We start from the raw sequence: 19,821 nt of genomic DNA, 5'->3' as shown, positions 1-19,821 counted from the left end.
ACTGATTGTCTCATTTTCATTTGTGTTGGAACTGACGGCCATAAGCCACAAGCTTTAGTCATCATGTCGTCATCATCCCAGGGACACATCAGGCAGGCTATTAAGTCAAAGGGAGCATGGATGAGGGGGAGTATCTTGCTTGATGCTGAAGCCACAAAGTCTGTATTAGTCATAATCTTCAGATTATAAAATTGGTATTTAATCTGCATCTGTCATTACTTGCGTAAAGTGGTGAGACTCCCTGCTTTCTACAGCTGTGTTTTATCCAGCACCCGACAAGGATGCCAACAATATTGCCTTAAGAAAATAGATCTGTGAAGCACAGTCAGGAGTTTTTCCTCTTGTTTTTCCCCAAATTTGAGATTATTTTTTTCATGCAGTCCTGTTCCAGGCATCAAGGGTTGGTGTGTGTGTGTGTGTGTGTGTGTGTCTAGCAGCAAATAAGCCAGCATGTCAGCTAATTGCACTCTCGTTGAGGGCACAGCACACACAGCCTATCAGTGCAGCAGCACCCTTTCCTTGAACTCTTAGACTTTAGTGCCATTGGAATTGGAGATTGCTCAGCACCACCCAGGCCAAAGGGCAATAAATCTGGGGAAGGCAGGAAAAACCCTCTGGCCCAGCTTTCTCTGAGAAGCCCCATGTGACTCTTTCAGCTATAACAGTAAACCACAACTTATGGCTAAGGGAAGTGAGGCAGAAGCTCCTGAAAAAAACCCCTTTCTTGCCTGACAGCATGGCTGTGAGGAGGCATTGTCTTAAACTAACTACAGTTAACATAATGTCTGAACCCTGGTTAGGCTTGTTTATATACTTTTTAATGTTACTTATCATTTCTGTGTTATTTTTTGGGCATTTTACTTTTGAAAATAAATAGTCAAACACAAACAAACAAACAAACCATAATGTCTGAACCTTGACATGCTGTGGCTAACTTTTGTCAAAAGGAGCCAACTTCAAACCATAGTTTTATTATGGTGGCTTGTTTCAGTTGACCACAGTTCAGGGTTTTGATACTATGCTAAGCTGTGGTTAATTGAAATGGGAAGTTAAGGCTTCCAGTTTCCCTGCAGCCATGTCGGAGAAGAAGAAGGGAAGGAAGATGGCACAAACCTGAAACACACCAGCTTATTCCTGCAGTAAGCCATGGTTTATTGTCATGTCAGAACAAGCCACAGTGAACTGTTTGAAGGTAGCTGCACCAAAGGGGTTTTTTCCCTTTTCTCCTGAGATCTGTTCCTTCCCTGGTCTGGTTGAGTGGTATTAAGAAAAGCCCATTTGCCATGGCACTAAATTAAACTGAGGTCTGCCTCAAGGAGTGTGTGGTAGAAGCAGAGCAGTGGGGTTTGTGGAGAAGGTTGGAATGAACAGTTTGTTCCTAACTGGAATGTAGGCAAAAGGTCCCCGATAGATGGCTAGCTTTATTTATTTATTGCTCTTGTTACATAATGTTGTTAACAATAACAGCTGGGAGGGGTGTGTATGTCTTGTTTTGGAGATGTGCCTGCTTCATCACCTCTTCCTGGTCTTATTTTAGTTTGGATCCAAACTCAAAACATCCCTCTCCTCTAGATTAAACATATTTAGCCCTGTCTACGCATGCAGATAAGGCTAGAGCCAACAGAGCCTTCACCTCTGTCTCTAGCCAGTCTCATTGCAACCCAAATACCTCACAGCAAAAAGCCGGCTGTCTGAAGCAGGAAGCCCTATTGGGCCAGATGCATCGAACAATTAATAAGTAAAGCAATAGTTCAGAAGTGCTTGCTTTCCAGCTAATGTAGGTAGGCAGTGGGTATATCAGTAGAAGGCCTAGGGATCTTCACTGGTTGCTGTCACCCCATGGATCTCATTTATTTTATTTTGATATTTTGATATTAAAATGCACAAATGCATATTCCAAGGCCAATTAAAACATCTATATGAAATAAACTCAGCACAAACTAAAATAACAGAGGATAATGTAAGATGACAACGGGTGCCATACACTTACCTCAGTGCATTATGCCTCCTAACGTCCAGAAACTTGGTGTGGGAGAAGTGTCTTCACCTGCCTCTTGAAAGAGTGTAGCATTGAGGTAAAGCACTGCTCAGTAGGGAGATAGTTCCATTGTTTTGGAGCTGCAACAGAAAAGGCTGTACTGTGGGTCCCCACACTACTGAACTCTTCTGTTGTAGTGGCCATCAGGAAGACCTCCTTAGCTGATCTTCAGGCCCAGGTGGTTGGTTGGTAAAAGAGACGGTGTTCTCTTATTTTAATGTCAACATAAGCACTTTGACTTGGGCTCTGAAGACAATTGGCAAGCGGTGCAGCTGTTTTAGTACTCTGCCCGCCCCCCTTGCATTTTACACGAGTTGCAACTTCTGAACCATTTTAGAAGAGCAGTCCTACAAAGAGTAGTCTTGGATAATAGTGGCCAGGCTATCTCTATTCAGGAAAGGATGCAAACGAGTGCAACCCCTTCCAGAATAAGGGTGTTCTGCTGATTCTCGGACATCCAGGCCCGGCTCTAGGGGTAGTCTTGGTGGCGCGGGGTGCCAGGCCGGCAGGAGGGCGCTGCACGGAAGCCATGCTGCGAGCTGCGCCCGCCCCCCCGGGGGGGCGCGGAGCGATCTCTGTGCCAGGGCGCCCAACCAGCTTGAGACAGCCCTGCAGACATCGAAACTTCTGTGCAACCACAGCACCTCTGCTTGTCTAGATTCAGCTTCTGTTTCTTGGCCCACATCCAGCCCATTACTGCTTCCCCAGGCACCAATGAAACAGAGATGGAGCTGTGTGTCATCAGTATACTGATGACATTTCACATCCCCTGAATATGGCTGCTATAGCCTACCAGACTCACCAAGCAACTGTTAACTGGTACATTTGCAATTGCCTGTAAGTGTTTGGAAATTGTGGGGGGGGGAGAGAGAGAGACTGTAAACTGTATAATAAAACCTTCAATGATTCCTTGTCATTCTTTCTCTCCTCCCAGAGATATGTTGATGGAGGGATTTCTGACAACCTGCCACAGTATGAGCTGAAGAACACCATCACGGTGTCCCCTTTCTCTGGGGAGAGTGATATATGTCCACGGGACAGCTCCACAAACATCCATGAACTCAGAGTCACAAATACCAGCATTCAGTTCAACATGCGCAACCTCTACCGCCTTTCAAAGGCCCTGTTTCCACCAGAGCCTCAGGTGAGAGCCCAGCATGATTGTCTATCTATATTTTTGTAGTGATGCTTGAGCTTCCAAAGCTGGTAAACATTGTTTATGGGTCTTCAAATGAACTTCAACCTGTATTTATATACTTTCTAAATACAAATTATTGTAGTCATTCCTCCTCAGAGCACTTCATCTGTCTTAGCCCTTATGCTTCTAACACAAGGCTGTGCATGTTTACTTGGAAGTGAGTCCCGCTGGTGTTGCTTGGAGCTTGCAGATCTATAGAAACCAACCTGCCCTCCATAAAGCTTCAGTGGTGTTTATGCCACCCATTTCTGAGAGTCGGGCATATGGTGTTTCATGAACAGCTGCATGTTTCCTTTTAGAAACAAGCAATAAAGTCACTGAAAGGCACGTGGGTGCTAAGACAATGCACTTCATGTAACTTGGGACGCCCACTCCCATTCTTTAGAGGGTGTTGACAGGTAGCCTAATTTGGAGTGGCAAATGCTCATTCTATGATTTAATCTGACTTTTAAAGTGATGGGACAAGAAGCCTTCAAAACTTTTGGAATACACTGAATGCCTTTTTTAATCCCATTGGAATAACAGTTGGTGTAGATTGACAGGAACTTCCTTTGTTGGCCTTCTTTCTTCCCCATGGGTGTTCATTCAGAGCCATTGCCCAGACCATAACATGTCTCCTCCATGTTCCTGCCTCTTCCTTTAGTTAAGCAACATAACAAATGCTGTTGGTCCATTCTCACTTTCTGCCCTTTCTCCTCCTTTAATTGCTGCAGTAGAAAACATTGTTGGGGTAGCAATGGTTGTAACCAGAAAACAAGCACCTCTTGCCCTTCCAACTGTAATGTTTAGACACAGGCTTTCTTCATCATAACTCACTCTCAATCTCTGTGTGCAGGTTCTGCAGGACATGTGCAAGCAAGGATACAGGGATGCACTGCACTTCTTGAAAAAGAATGGTAAGCACTTAGCAAAAGGTTTTGCCTCCCCTCCCCACCCAATTTTTCTAGCAGAAGTAAATCTGTGTAAAAACATCTTTCTTCTCAGCTTTATAAGTTTCCTTGTGTCCTATTTGTGCATAAAATCCATTGGCGGCCATGCTTAACCCTCAGTTGTCCCATCTAACCAGTTGTTGCTATGCAGAAAAGATTTTTAATAGTATCTATGCAGCAGCCAGGTTGAGGCTGAGCACCCTTTCCATCCTATTAGAAAAGTTCTGAGTAAATCGAGGTTTTACATACTCCTACACAAATCGCTGAATGAAAGCAAAATGTTGGATATGACAAGTGAGTCTATTTTGTATTTGATCACATAGATGCAAAATGGCACTGGGCATGATCCACTGGGGTGTTCTCCTGCACAAAATTCATTTAATGGAAGCTGTGCAAGAGGATAACAGCTCCTTTTAAAGTGCACCTTTTAACTTTAACTGTATTTTCCTTTTCCAGTGGTAAGGCACCTGCTTCTCTAGCGCTCTGCCTATTATTCTGGCATAAGCTGGTGCTGTGGACAGAGCACACTGTCTCTGTCTATAGTGTCACCTTGTGGTGCACTGTCTGTAGTGCAGCAATCTTGTGCACTGTATTTTTTGTCCTTACAGTTCATGACTTAACTACTTACATTGATGCAGTTCAGGTCTTGCCTGTGTGCTTCCTACAGGCAACATTTGATCACTATGAGTACAGGATACTCAACCAACTGAGGCTTTGCTCTGATCCAGAAGTGCTCTTTTTATGTTCTTATATCACATAATTCAGCAACCCCACCGTGCTACCTCAGAGAGGCCAATTAGAGAGGAAATTGACTTGGTGACAGCCAAAGATTTCTTATGGTTGCAGGTGTGAATGGGTCTACTTGGGACTTCTTACTGAAGCTATGGATAGTAGTTCTCGATTTCAAATGGTACTTTACAGAATGTGTGGGCATATACTGTATAGATAAACCACGTGGTACTGAGTTGCTTCAGACTGCAGAGGTGGGGTGTATTGGTGGGCAGGATTTAACATTTGAATGTCCCTCCATGCACATGTTTTACAAGAAACCACACACTTCTGCTGCATGATACATGCAGGTATTAGACAGCACACAGTATGTACAACATTCTTTTAAATATTTGTAAACTAAACTTTATTCAAACAGATCCGATGGCAGTGTACAGTTATAACAACAAGGAAAGGAAAACATAATCCACCATAGACCTATTGTTTTAAGATACCTGCTTAAAAATGTTCCAAAGACAAATGTAGCACTTAAAAAAAAGTCTGAGTAAACAAATAAGTTTTAACCTGGTGCCAAAAAGAGTGTAGCATTGATGCCCACTGAGTCTTTTCCTGAGGAGCTATTTCTCTCTGCTTTGTAAACCCTCTTGCCTTGTACAGCTATCTCACATGCCCTTGGTGGCAATTTCATGTACAGTACACAATATCCTCTGTGACAGCAGGTGGCTTTTGGCTGTGACTGCCACTTTCTCCACTGTTAGGAAAGATAATCGGCAAAGCATATTAAGTTTTTGGTTGAAGCACAACAGTTCCTTCTCCCATCTTCCTCAGGTCTTCTCCATCATCCAAGACCCACCAACCCTTTGCTGGCTATTGAAAATGGTGCTGGGGTGAAGAACACTGAAGAAGAAGAGGAGGAGGCAGGGGAAGAGGACCAGCTGAGAGAGAATGCTGCACTGGCAGAGGCTGAAGATCACATTCTGGAACACTTGCCTCCTAAACTGAACCAAGGTATGATCTTGGGTTGGAGAGTCTGCTGTGTGTCTGTGTCTAACCCAAGGCTCTCCTCATTACACAGACTAGGCTGAGGCTTTTATAATGCTAGAGGTTGGGTGAGGAACACATAGTTCAGCAGCATCTGATGATGGGCCTCCGCCACAAGTTCCCCACCCTTGACTTATGTCCTGCTTTTTCCCTTTATGGGAGAAAACGGGAGAAGCAGAGGAAAGAAGAATGTTGAGAGGCTAAAAGATAGACATTCCGATCCTGCACATATGCATACATTTTATTTTGTTCTGTGAGATGATTTGGTTTCCCTGGTACATGGTCGAACTACAAGTTCCAGGCTCTGTGGAGGTAGCCATGATGGTTAAATTGATTTCATTGTATAGTTTGCCATAATTGTCCATGTCCAAAGGTAATTTAGGAGACTGCGAATACATGAAATATACAGGGTGGGCAGTATGGCTAATGTAAGGGGATACAATTTGCTCCATGGCCCCCTGCAGACATATCACAGGACTTCAGAAAATCTCTATTTCCCATTAATAACACAAATGTACTTAGCAATGTTTTGAAAGTGTGCATGTGTTCACATATAGCATGTGGAAATTCTGGCACTGGTGCACAGCATTGACTTGAAACTCTGGTTCTAATCTCCACTGCCCAATAAAGTTGGTATCTGTGAAGAAGAGGCTGCCTGCCTTGATTATTTAGGGTCCGGCTATAGCTTTTTTATTTTGCTATTGAAACTTCTCTTACGAGACTCATGAGATAATGGATAGTGGACACAGAAGCATAACAGCCAGGAAAATTGTCGGGAAATGCCTATCGACAGATAAGGTGGGGATCAGTGTTGAGGAAAGATGAATAAAGTGATTCGCTGCCAACTCTAGAATTGACACAATCTTCCCGCCTATAACAAACCTCTTGGTCCCACTGCTTAGTAGTAGATGCATGTTTATGGCTAGAGAGATTTTGTAGATCTTCAAAGTAGTCTGGACATCCAGTAATTGCTTTTAAAATGTTGGTGACTTGTGTTTCCAATTCCCACTTCTGTTGTAGCATGCAAAGTCCCTCACTTCATTTCAAACCTACACCTGCATTGGGAAATTACAAGTTCGGCAGTGGAATTTGCTGCCAAGGAGTGTGGTGGAGTCTCCTTCTTTGGAGGTCTTTAAGCAGAGGCTTGACAGCCATCTGTCAGGAATGCTTTGATGGTGTTTCCTGCTTGGCAGGGGGTTGGACTGGATGGCCCTTGTGGTCTCTTCCAACTCTATGATTCTATGATTCTATGATTCTACTGCTGTTTTTTTTTTTTTTTTGAACTGCAGGGCCTTCAGGGCCCTGGCAATAACATGTTGCTAACTCATACAGCGTCCCATTAACTCATACAGCCCCACAGAATTGAAGGTTTCAGAGGCATTCCAGTTCTATAGTGAATACTACCTTTTAATTGGGACGTGGGTGGCGCTGTGGGTTAAACCACTGAGCCTAGGGATTGCCCATTGGAAGGTTGGCGGTTCGAATCGCCGCAACGGGCAGGTACTGCTCCGGCGGAAAGGTAAACGGCATTTCCGTGCACTGCTCTGGTTTTGCCAGAAGCGGCTTAGTCATGCTAGCCACATGATCTGGAAGCTGTCTGCGGACAAACGCCGGCTCCCTCGGCCTATAGAGCAAGATGAGCACTGCAACCCCAGAGTCGTCCACGTACCTTTACCTTTTAATTACAGGTAGATAGCCGTGTTGGTCTGCCGTAGTCGAAACAAAATAAACAATTCCTTCCAATAGCACCTTAGAGACCAACTAAGTTTGTCATTGGTATGAGCTTTCATGTGCATGCACACTTCTTCAGTATCTACTGGAGTATGCTACTGGAAGGATTTTTTTTTATTTTTTTTTTACTACCTTTTAAATGAGGCACAGGACAAACAAAGCAGGCTTTGCCTTTTTCTCTGGGGAAGAGGAGTAATAGAAATCCCTCTGGTTGCTTCTCATGAGTGGGAGCAGTCTTATACTGTATTTTTATTGCTTGCCTTTTGGGCTGATGTTTGGAACTGCGAGAGGGCTAAATTTTGGGCAGGGGTTTCTCCTCTAAAAATTGAAAGGGGGCAGTCTCTGCTTTCCCCATTGAATTGGTGAGTGGAATAACTCACTGTCTCCATCTTCAGCCCTCTTAGAAGCCTGTGCTGAGAGGAGGGGATTGTTCACCGGCATTGCCAACCTGTTGCCTGTGCGCCTGGCCTCTGCCTTGATGCTCCCATACACACTTCCTCTGGAGTCAGCTCTCTCCTTCACTGTCAGGTATGCTCTAAATCCTGTTTCTGATACGCTTTTGGGAAACGCTTGTGATTGGGACCTAGATAGCTGTATCATCTGCATCATTTCGAACTTGCTATTCTGTGGGACTTGGTTCTAAATAAAACAAGGGTAAAATCCACTCCAAGGGAATTTATTTAAAGCCAAGGACCCCTCTCCCATGTGGTTGTCAATGGCAACTAGCCATGAGGTCTATGTGCAGGGTCAGAGGTGGCTATCAGCCACTGGGAAACAGTAGCAGGAACAAACTCTTGTTCTCACGTGCTGCATCTAGGGTTCCCATAGACACATAGTTAGCCACCATGGGAAATGGGATTCTGGACTAGAAAGGTCATTGGTTTACTCTAGGAAGGGGAGGCATTCTCTTTATGTGAATACTTGCCATTGTTGCAAGAGGCGCCCTTTGCTGGCTGTTTTTAAGAACACCTTGGCAAAGCTCCAATGTGGCTGGTGCTCCTTTGTGCTTGCAGTGTAGCAATGGGCTGCGTTGTCTAACAGCCTCCCTCTTGGTGACCTGTCTTCTTTAGGTTGCTTGAATGGCTGCCAGATGTCCCTGAGGATATCAGGTGGATGAAGGAGCAGACGAGGAAAGTCTGCCACTATCTCATGAGGAAAGCCAAGAAGAAGCTGGGAAGCCATCTCTCAGCCAGGTAGGATTATCTTGTTTGCTTTTCTAAGTATTGCGACACTGGGAGTTGCCATAGGACTGGCGCCATATAAATGGTAATCAGGGGGACTTTGGCCTCCAATCTGACCGTGCTTACTCAGAAATCAGCCCCTTTGTACTCTCTTCCAAGTTTGTGTGCTTAAGATGGCAGTTCTAGATGTGTCATCTTACTTTGGACAGCCCTCTATAAAATAAAGGTGCCTTACCCTTCAGGAAGGTTTAGTGTTACTGTGCCTAGGTAACCGAATACATGGTTATGAAACTACAGGCAATTACAGCACACAGTACTTCTTTTTCAAGAAACCAAATAACTGAAAACCCAGGCTTGACAGTCCCCCGTTTTGTTTTGTTTGATGGTGAAATAACATAACTAAGTGCCTGAAGTCCTTAGATGTTGTACATAATATATTTGAAAGGGCCTCATTTTCTTTCCAAAAGAAAAAGGCCTCATTTCCAAGGGTGGTGTTCAACTAAGTTTTACTCCAGAGTTAAACCCATTGAAATTAATGAACCTGTTAGGGTCTTTGATTTCATTAGCTCTATTCTGAGTAAAACTTAGATATAGTAGCACCCCATATATAGAGTGTTCTGAAGAGCTTTCTTGGATTAAGTTTAAAACCCAAACAACCCTCTTCAAATGTATCTATTTGCTCACTCTTGGTTCAATTTCTTTTCTGCGTGTGAACATGTACCCAGGGCAGTTCAGGACAGTGGGCAAAAATGTATTGTGCGTGAACTGCCAAAAAGTGATTGGATGCTATCTCAAAGGTAGGAGGGGGATGGAGATAGCCATGGATGCTGGAAAACTGGCTTTGGGCTGAACATTGATTCTTGGTATAACAGACGATGGTCAATAGCATTAGCAGAGAAACTAACATGTCAGGTCAGAACAGCAAAGGGCAAACACAATCCTTATTCTTTTTATAATACATGGCAAAAAATCATTGAATACTGTATATAAATTGTTTGGATATTCATAGGAATCCACCTAACACTCACAGGGAAATGTGGTGTGATCTTTTAGAGTAACCAAATGAGATGTTGTATAGCATGACAAATGTATATGATTTTATTGGGACAAGTTGTTTGTTATTTTCTACTTTAGCAATTCTTTATATGCTTATTTAAATAACAACAACAACTTTTTTAAAAAGTAAGGAAGAGAGACAGCCACTACGTATATATTTTTCTGACCTAACAACAGAGACCCCTTTTCCCTTTAATTTCCATGGAATGACTTATAAAAACGTTTGTTCCTGCAATAAGAGACAATTTTTCTATGATCTTCCAATTCACACATTAATTTCTCAGGACAGTTCTGTATGTCAGTTGTCAACCTGCAAAAAATATCAGGATGGTTTGTGCAGACAAATGTGTTGTTTGAAACAGCTTTCAGTGACAAAGCTGTCATTTAATGTTTTGCAATATAACAAATAGTAGATGGTTTTTCAAGTGATTTGTTTGCATTTATCGTGTGACAATAAACAGTTACCACTTCAACGGGTGGCCCATGCATTACGTCTGGGTGTCACGCAGTCCACTTGCACTCGGCGGGGTGCAGGTTTTTATCGAGAGATAACAGAGCCCATTCTGCCAGTGGCAAATCTCTTTTTGCAGAGCAGCCCGCTCTACGCGGCTTGTGTTCTCACTTGTACACCTGACTCACTTTCTCAGACCGAATGAAACTCAACAGTGTGAAGACCGTCAGCCTGGGGACTCTGGAGGCTCAAAGTTTCCCCTGGACCTAAGTCAGCTCACGTGGCCCTTTCTGCTTATGGGCCAATGACGGGACTAGGAAGGGGCAGGACTAGGATAGCCAGGGTGTCAAAGGTCAGTATTGAGGCATGCAAGGAAAACCTGAGCACTGCTCACCTGCACCTTCCATGACCCTAGCCTGTGCTGCTGACTTCTTGTATGTGACTGTAGCATCACACTGGCATCTTGTACTGTTAAGGGGAAATTGCAATGGGGAATGTATGATATTTTATCCCCCACTCCTCTCTCTGTATCTCCATGTCTAGACTGGAAGCTCCAGTGCAGCAAGCAGCGCTTGTGAGTACAGCATGACAAACAAACTAAAAATCTTCCCCTCTCTCTTTCTCTCTATCTCTCAGACTGTACTACCACCTGGAACTCAGAAAAAGCCAAAGCTTGCCCGTCCCCTTGAGCATTGGCTATGGGGAGGCGCTGCCCAAGTGGTTGCGGAGTAACCTCTCCCTGACGGACGTTATGACAAAATGGGAGGAGTACCAGCGCCAGCTGATGCTGGGGTTGTTCTGCATCAACGTGGACCTGCAGGCGTCCATCTTCCCATCAGAAGGGCTGCAGATGAGGCACCCGCCAGCAAGCTGCACACAAGAAAGCCTCCAGCTTTTCTGATCACATTGCCACACTTTGGGCAGGGGAGGGTGGACAGCCGCTGCCTCTCAACAGCCTCCTAATGGAGCTGTAACACCCGCTAAGAGACTTCTTATTTTCTCATTTGCAGAGTGAGGATTTATATCAATATAGCCATTGTGCAACTGCTAAGCTGGTGGCTGCACAGTGTTCAAACCCATAGCAATGTGCCGGGCGTTGTGTACACTCTTAGAGATTGATGGTGTATAAATGCCCAGCACCTGTGACAAAAGTGCTTGGTCTCTTGGTTGAACCGAAAAGAGTTTTGTTTGGGACACCTTTTCAGAGGCCTCATCTTGAACTTGCCGTTTGTGATAAGAGGATCGGGACACAAATCAGTACTCTGGCATTTCTTTGCTTTTCACCTCCTTTGTTTTAAATCAGTGTTGTAAAAGGGTCTTTGTTTTGAAGAAAGCCAAGTCCCTCATAGACAATCTTTGCCTGCGCTACACAGAATAGTGAAAAGCAGGCAGGCTACAACAACTGGCTGCCAGATTGGCTCTTGTTATCTAAGGCATAGCTGCCAAGTTATCCCTTTTTTAAAGGGATTTTCCTTTATGCTGAATAGGCTTCCTCGCGAGAAAAGGGAAAACTTGGCAGCTATGATCTAAGGCAGCGCTTGGTTTTCAACTCTCACCCGATGCACCTTTTTACATGCCTGTGCTTCACATTCTCTTGCAAATCTATCTGGGTGCCACTGCTCTTAATATAGATGTTAGGAATGTAGACTTGTAAAAATGAACTCTTAGAACACTAGAGTTCCTTGTCCCTCTCAGGATCACCCTCTTCTAAGGGACTTTTTTTTTAACTATGGAGAAAGAAAATATTAGAAGCTCTGAAACGTGCTTCGTAAGACTTGTACTACAAGTAGGCCCATTGAAATTAATGACCGTAACTAATTTAGATCCATTAATTTCAGTCTGAGTAAAATTGAATTGAATACAATCCTAAATGTATGCTTGAGCTATGCTGCTCTTTTCTTTTTGATGCTCCATGTTGTTTGGGTGATGCTATTTCCACCCACCAACCCACCCAAAACAACACCACTACGTTATTCTTCAAATGTGCAGAAGGGATGTAAAGAAGGATGGAGGAAGAATGCAGGAGCTAAGACAGCTTAGTGTATGTTTTTCAAATGGTTTGTGGCTCATCTGATAAGCTGGAGCTGAGCATGTGAGCATTTTGTGGTGTTTTGCCACTTACAAAATGAAACTGAAACTGGAGGCCAAAACTGATGCTGGCCAAACTGGATTTAACCTTGAGGATCCATACGCACTTTGTGCCAGTGGTGTATTTGAAAGGTCCTGGCAACCCCAACAGAAGTGTGACTGGTGTGGTGGTTAGTCAGGAGGGTCAGGAGCTGGAGGTCCTAAAAGGAATGGCAGTATAGTGTGAAAAGGAGGAAAAGAGTGCCAGAAGGTATCAGAAGTGAATGCACATCCTTCTTTGTATCCACCTGTGTCAGAGGTGGGGAATCTTGCACTCTCCAGATGTTCTTAGACTCCATCAGCCGCAGAAAGCATGGCCAATGGTCAGGGAAGGTGGGAGGCGTTGTCCAACATCTGGTGGGCTACAGGTTCCCCTCCACTGTACTACAGGCTATTTCAGTGGATCTTGGTTCCTGTTCTGCAAATTAAACATAGGAATTCATGTCTTAGGTTAACCTGGAAGGCTTCCCCCCTATAGTCCATAGAGCCAGAAGGACATTTAGTTACTTGCCAGATTCTGATGTTTTCTGAGCCAAAGATCTGGTATGTGTTCCCAATGCTTTTGCACTTGCTGGAATTGTTCACTGCGGTGTGTGTTAAAGATTAAGCACTCCAGGTAGCAGCACATGTCCTGTCTGCTATATAGAATCCCTCTCCCCACAGACGCCTTTCAAATATGATGTACCGACTACTAATTGTCTCAGCACTAAACTTTTATCTCACATTTCACTGCTCTTGCCTTGTTCATGCTACTGCCTAGCAGAGATTTGCTGTGACAGCAAAGTAGCAGCATCCCTTATCATATAGCAATGTACCATGAAAGCACAGATAGGTTTATGCTACAGGGAGAAATGAGTCTTTGTATTTGTACTGCACCGAGGTTGACTTCCTTTGCACACTAACCTACCATTTTCAATCCTCTCTCAACGCAGTCAGTCAGTTGAATGCCAAAGAGAACCCAAGGGGTGTTCAGGGGCAGCTGGCGCAGTACATATCAGTTAAGCAGTGTTAATAGTGATGCAATTCCGAGTGCCACTGCAGAACAAAGGGGTGGGTATTCTTTGGTAGGCATACCTCACTACTAAGTGTACACTGAATAGACTTGTGTTTTTGTTCATTCCAAAGCATCTGAGTAGTCGTGTGTTGCACTGCTGAGCTTTATGAGACTCTTTGAGGCCCATGAGGTACATCCTTGGCGCTTTTTTTTTTAAAAAAAAGGAAAAAAATTCAGAGTATAATGATTTGAAATGGGTTCAAGTCAGGACGTTATGACTTTGTGGTGCATTTTTTTTTTATGGTGGCCAATACTAGGATTTCTAGAAATGCTTTCATCTGCAGAGCTTCTGGAGTGACACAGCTGCTAAACAGATTTTGAGAATGGGTGGCGTTATGAAAACCATCTTGATGCTAAAAGAAAAATATTCCTATTCATAATTGACTGCTCATGTAGCATAAGTGCCTGCCTTAACAATTTTATAAGTAGTTTAGAAACGTGGAATTCTTCAAGTATGAAGCCTTTGTGACTAGGCAGGATGGGAGTGGTGAACATTTGGCACTAGCCAATGTAATAGTCCCTCTTCTATAACTTTATGTAAACACACAGGGTGGCAAGGAATTTACTGTTCTCTCTGCAAACATTTGCTTTGGAGCTCTAGTTGCGGGCTTAACTTTGGAGATGTTGCATATGTGTTTAGTTTTATGTTGGTTAAGAAAACAATGCAGCCAGCAACTATTTGTGCAAATGAAAATTTAGAGGCCCTCTGCATTTTAACTGAAATATAGCCTGTGGTGCCATTTCTGTGGAGGGCCTTACCTAAAAATGGAACTCATTATTTGGAGGAAGACATGCTGTTAAATTGTTGCATCCTGTTTTATGCAAAGATTTGTATGTTCCCCTGTATTCTCATTGGGAGGGGGGGGGGAGATGCACATGAAGAATGCATCATAGTAAACATCTATCTCACCCTTCTTCCATGAAATAATAGCAAGCATCTCTAAGCAGGGCTCTAGGAGTCAACCTATTGAAATACTATAAGTCCATTGATTTCAGTGGGTCTGCTCGGAGTGTGATTAGCATGAAATAGCATCCAGAATCTTTTTTCTCTTAAGGAGTGCTTGTATATCAAAAAGTCTCTTCTCTCCTATAGAAGGATAATAGCTAGAGACTTTGTAATTCATGTGAACTACCGTCTGGTCTGCTCCAAGAAAAAAAAATGGGGGGGGGGGTTCCTTATATTCTGAAATATTCAGAGAAAAAACATTGCCTTTGACATCCCAAGTTCAGCCATGTGCTAATTTTCCCTTGTTGATTTATCATAATGTAAATGTGAACTTCTTTCCTGTAAGAAAACAGCAAACATGTTTGTATGTGTAAATATGTAGTCAACCGCTAACTTATTCAACACTGTATCCTATGTTTTTTTTAATGTCTTGCATAATTTAAATCAGGGGTTCCCAGACAATCTGCTAGCTTCATCTAGGTGGTCTGTGACATGTATGAACACTTACAATTTGAATTCTAGGGGATTCAAATTGTAATGCATTAAAATACAAGAAATAAAAGAAGCAATAAAAAGTAAATTAAAAACCATACAGCATCTAGTGCAGCACACTGCAGTTGCTAGAACAGGCGGGGGGGGATCATTTAAATCACTCAGCAATTTTTGAGTGGGAAATAAAGTTTGGGAACCACTGGTTTAGGTTTTTCTAGTAAGTTCCTGCTTAAGGCAGAATGATTATACGTACTGCTGTGTTTCTGTTTTGCTGCTAATATGTTATAATTTATATGGCCTCTTCTGTAGCATCCCATCTGGTCAGATGGGAAAATAACCAGGGTTATAAATGCTTGTTTCATCAAGAAAAATTCAGTATTTTTTTCTGCTTTAATTTTTAATTGTGACGAAATCCAGATTTTATTGCCAAAACCTAGTATTTTGACATGTATTGGGTGTTTGAAAGGAAAAGAGATCCATGATGTTCTTTAACCCTAACTTTGTTAAGAACAAAAACATGTTAAAATGCTATGTTTTAGGTTAGTCTCAGCTCTACTAACCACCAACCTGTAAATTAAGCACAAGTAGTAAGAAGCTATGCACCATAGCTATGTGCCAGCTGGGGCAAGCCAACCTCTCCCACTTTTTGTCCTGGAAAAGGCTTTGTAATGCCAAATTTGGAGTCTTTTGGATAAAGGCTGAAATTGGGTGACGCAGGTGTGAGCTTTTGCGTGACTTGGCACTTAATATGGTTTCCTCAGACTAAAGAATGGCCTCTGATTACACCAGAAGCCAATGGAACAATAGCTTGCCTTAATGGCTTGCCTGTATCTGCTAGTGTAGCATTGTTCTCAAGTTTTCACAGTGCCTTTTCTTTCTTTTTTAATGCCACTTGCTGCTGCTGTCCTTACAGCACCCATTCCTCTCCTGTTCTCTGTATATCCAGTTTCCTTGCAACCAGTAGCAGCTTCTGGATTGGCAATGTTGCCACAGATGCTGTGGTTGCTGTGACAAGGGACTGGTGCCTCTCTGCTCCACTGATGCACACCAGCCTGACCTGCAATCTGCAGAAAATCCAAAGTGCCAAATAGAGAATAAGACGCAACCTTTAGAACTAATTTTATTTTGTATTAGTCTTACTTGAGACCAGAAATCTCTGGGCTGCTTTTCTTTTGGGAGGGGGGGTGTACTCTGATGTGACTTTGCACTTGTGGGACAGCCTGTCATAGATCAATGTTAGCACTTGCTCACAAGTAACATGTTTTGTCTGAAGTCAGAGCAGCAACAAGATTAGTGAGGAAACAATTTTATTTTACATACATGGCAATTATCATAAAGGAGCATTTTAGTAGTCATTGCTTGAACAGTTCCATGCTTGATATTGTTATGCTTTGCTCCCCCCCTTCCTCATGTTTTACTGGAAATGTGTTAAGTATTTATTTTGAAAAGATATACCTCCCTAATAAAATAATTCCTAAAAATGTGAACTGGGGTGTGTGTGTTTTAATTTGTACCCCCTAGGCTTGGCAGCTGTAATCATGTGGTGCTTTCTATTGAAAGCTGAACATGTTTGATGCAGTCAGCTTGGGGGGAGAGGCAGAGAGAGAATCAAGCAGAGGGAGAGAGATGCCTGCCCATCCAAAGGTGGAAGGCAGACCTGAAGGTATCCTAAGCTTCGTGACACCAAGGTGCCTCATGTGACCCTACCCTGACATCCCATTCTCACAACTACTCCTTTGGAGGCCACCAGTTATTCTCAGGAGCCCATTAGGAATTAGAGCCATAGTTTGTTACTTACCCAGCCCTGCTAGATTCCTCACCAACCCTTTGCCTCAGTGAACCACTGTCTGTCATGAAACCAGGTGATCCAGGAGAACCACCATGTTTTTGCACTGAGATCCTTTGCTGATTTAACACATATCCAGAAAACCTTTCATTCTGGCCTTTCGTTTAGAGCAGCTGTCACCAGTTGTGAACTCTGAAAGTGCAGGGACTTGCTGGTCTCATCTGCCTCTCCTGTGTCTGTGTTGGCCAAGTTGATACTCGTGGGTTTGTTACTGCATCATCTGGGACAGAGGCAAAATCTATGCACCCCTTATTTAACACAGTTTTTCCAGCTTCACCATTTTGTGCTTATATTGGCTAGAGATGCTTATTGTAGCTCAGTGGTAGGGAAACACATTTTGCTTGTATAGAAGGTGTCAGATTCAATCCCTGACATCTCCAGGTAGGGCTGGAGATAGGTATGTAGACCCCCATCTGAAACCTTGGACAGCCACTACTTCACAGTACAGACAACAGTGACCTTAGATGGTCTGACTCAACATAAAAGACTTTCCTGTGCTGTTAACCAAAGCCACAACACACAAGATTATGTAAAGGGGAAAGGGGGGGGGCTTAATAAAAGCACCATAAAAGTACCTGAAGGAGCATCTCCACCCCCATCATTCAGCCCAGACACTGAGGTCCAGCTCTGAGGGCCTTCTGGTGGTTCCCTCACTGCGAGAAGTGAGGTTACAGGGAACCAGGCAGAGGACCTTTTTGGTAGTGGTGCCTGAGAACCCCATAAGGGCTCTTGTGTACCCCATAAGGGAATAAGGGCAGATTTTTGCTTATAACACCGCCCTGTGGAATGCCATCATATCAGATGTCAAGGAAATAACTACCGGTATCTGACTTTTAGAAGACATCTGAAGGCAGCCCTGTTCAGGGAAGTCTTTAATGTTCTATCGTTCTTTTAATATTCTGTTGAGAGCCACCCAGAGTGGCTAAGGAAACCCACTCAGAAGGGTGAGGTATAAATTATTATTATTACTTGGGACGCGGGTGGCACTGTGGGTTAAACCACAGAGCCTAGGGCTTGCCGATCAGAAGGTCGGCAGTTCAAATCCCCACGACGGGGTGAGCTTCCGTTGCTCGGTCCCAGCTCCTGCCAACCCAGCAGTTTGAAAGCACATCAAAGTGCAAGTAGATAAATAGGTACCGCTACAGCGGGAAGGTAAACGGTGTTTCCGTGTGCTGCTCTGGTTCGCCAGAAGCGGCTTTGTCATGCTGGCCACATGACCTGAAAGCTATACGCTGGCTCCCTCTGCCAATAACGCAAGATGAGCGCCGTAACCCCAGAGTCGGTCACGACTGGACCTAATGGTCAGGGGTCCCTTTACCTTTTATTATTATTATAAATATTATTTATTATTATTAATGGTAGCATTAAAAAGTAACATGCTTCTATGATGTCTTGACCTATGTCTTGACCTAGACACTAACAACAGTCAAAGAAAAGTAAGCCAGATTCCCATGGCTCCCGAAATTGAAATTTGCTCACTTTCAACCAGAGAGCAAAACATCCAACTGGTTGCATCCTGTGGAAGTTGGCTGCCAGGTGACATGACAAAAGTTTATAAAGTTATGCATGGTATGGAGAAATTGGAGAATTTTGCCCCTCTCCCATAACACTAGAACTTGTGGACATCCAATGAAACTGAATGTTGGAAGATTCAGGATAGATAAAATGAAATACTTCACATGGGGTATAGTTAAACTAAGGAAATGGTTCTCAAAGGAGGCAGTGATAGCCACCAACATGGATGGAATTGAGACAAATTCATGGGGGATATCAATGAATTTGATGGTTATGCTCTGCCTCTACAGAGTCAATAAGAAGAGAAGAGTTTGGATTTGATATCCCGCTTTATCACTACCCGAAGGAGTCTCAAAGCGGCTAACAATCTCCTTTCCCCTCCTCCCCCACAACAGACACCCTGTGAGGTGGGTGGGGCTGAGAGACTTCAGAGAAGTGTGACTAGCACAAGGTCACCCAGCAGCTGCATGTGGAGGAGCGGAGACGCGAACCCAGTTCCCCAGATTATGAATCTACCGGTCTTAACCACTACACCACACTGGTTCTCTGAATATCAGCAGCAGGCGGGGAGAGCACGCTTGTGTTCAGGTCCCGCATGCAAGTTTGTATCAAGCGCTTGGTTGGCCACTGTGCGAACAGGATGCTGGACTAAATCGTTGTATGTTCAAGAAAGAACAAAAAGTCCTAATGCCAGCACCCCCAAACTTCGACCCTTCAGATGTTTTGGACTACAAATCCCATCTTCCCCAACCACTGGTCCTGTTAGCTAGGGATCATGGGAGTTGTAGGCCCAAACATCTGGAGGGCCGCAGTTTGGGGATGCCTGTCCTAATGCATGGAGGCCGTTACAAGGCCAATCCAGGACAGGTTATGCCGCCGCAACGTACGTTAGTTTTCAGGTGCCGCAGGATCCCTGCCGCTGCTGCTCTGGGAGCTGCCACGCATCTAGGAAGAAGCAAGCCGTAGGAAGACCCTTTTAACTTATCTGCCCCTTCACTGCTTCCGTATACCCTCCGCGTCACTTTCAGACGTGCGCCGGACAGGGAGGGCGGCAGCTTCTGGCGAGGCGAGCGGTCTCCAAGCTCTGCCTTTCCCCCGCCTGGAATCCCTCTGGCTCCGTTCTGTTCGATCGAGCCAGGCATTTCGCCACCGGCACGGCTATATCTGTGCCCGCCTCCCAACCGCCGTCCCCCCCTTCCACCCCGGCCTTGGAAAAAGCAATACATTGACGCGGACGGGGCTGCTGGTATGTCAAGGTTAATTTGCGCGCTCCGCCAACGCCTTCGCTGCGAGGATTCCCCGCCCGCGGCCCTTTGAGCCTCTCCGCTTCACAACTAGTTGGTCCCGAGGAGGAGGAGGAGGAGAGGACTGCAAACTTTTCGCGCGCCCCAAAAGTGGGGCCCGCGCCGGGCTGTAGCCCGCCTTGCTCGACGGCGCCTCATCCCAGCCCTCGCCACGCGCTACTCAGAAGGAAGCGCCGTCCAAGT

General features: G+C 44.3%; 1 protein-coding gene across 2 annotated transcripts in view; it reads left to right on the top strand.

The window, feature by feature from the left end:
• Positions 1 to 19,821, top strand: part of PNPLA2 (patatin like phospholipase domain containing 2) — a 46,004-nt gene that overhangs the window by 25,597 nt on the left and 586 nt on the right. The window contains exons 4-10 of one of the 2 annotated variants that reach the window (XM_035122019.2): positions 2,973 to 3,182; positions 4,072 to 4,132; positions 5,723 to 5,902; positions 8,062 to 8,194; positions 8,737 to 8,859; positions 10,551 to 10,706; positions 10,991 to 11,128. In XM_035122019.2, the coding sequence (XP_034977910.1) occupies positions 2,973 to 3,182; positions 4,072 to 4,132; positions 5,723 to 5,902; positions 8,062 to 8,194; positions 8,737 to 8,859; positions 10,551 to 10,662 (819 nt within the window). In that variant the 3' untranslated portion in view covers positions 10,663 to 10,706; positions 10,991 to 11,128. Of the gene's footprint in view, positions 1 to 2,972; positions 3,183 to 4,071; positions 4,133 to 5,722; positions 5,903 to 8,061; positions 8,195 to 8,736; positions 8,860 to 10,550; positions 10,707 to 10,990; positions 19,581 to 19,821 lie in introns of those variants that run through there. The other variant, XM_035122011.2, reaches the window with a different exon arrangement.

This window comes from Zootoca vivipara, chromosome 1 (genome assembly GCF_963506605.1).
Source record: "Zootoca vivipara chromosome 1, rZooViv1.1, whole genome shotgun sequence".
NCBI lineage: Eukaryota > Metazoa > Chordata > Lepidosauria > Squamata > Lacertidae > Zootoca > Zootoca vivipara.
This window is presented reverse-complemented; position numbering and strand designations above follow the sequence as displayed.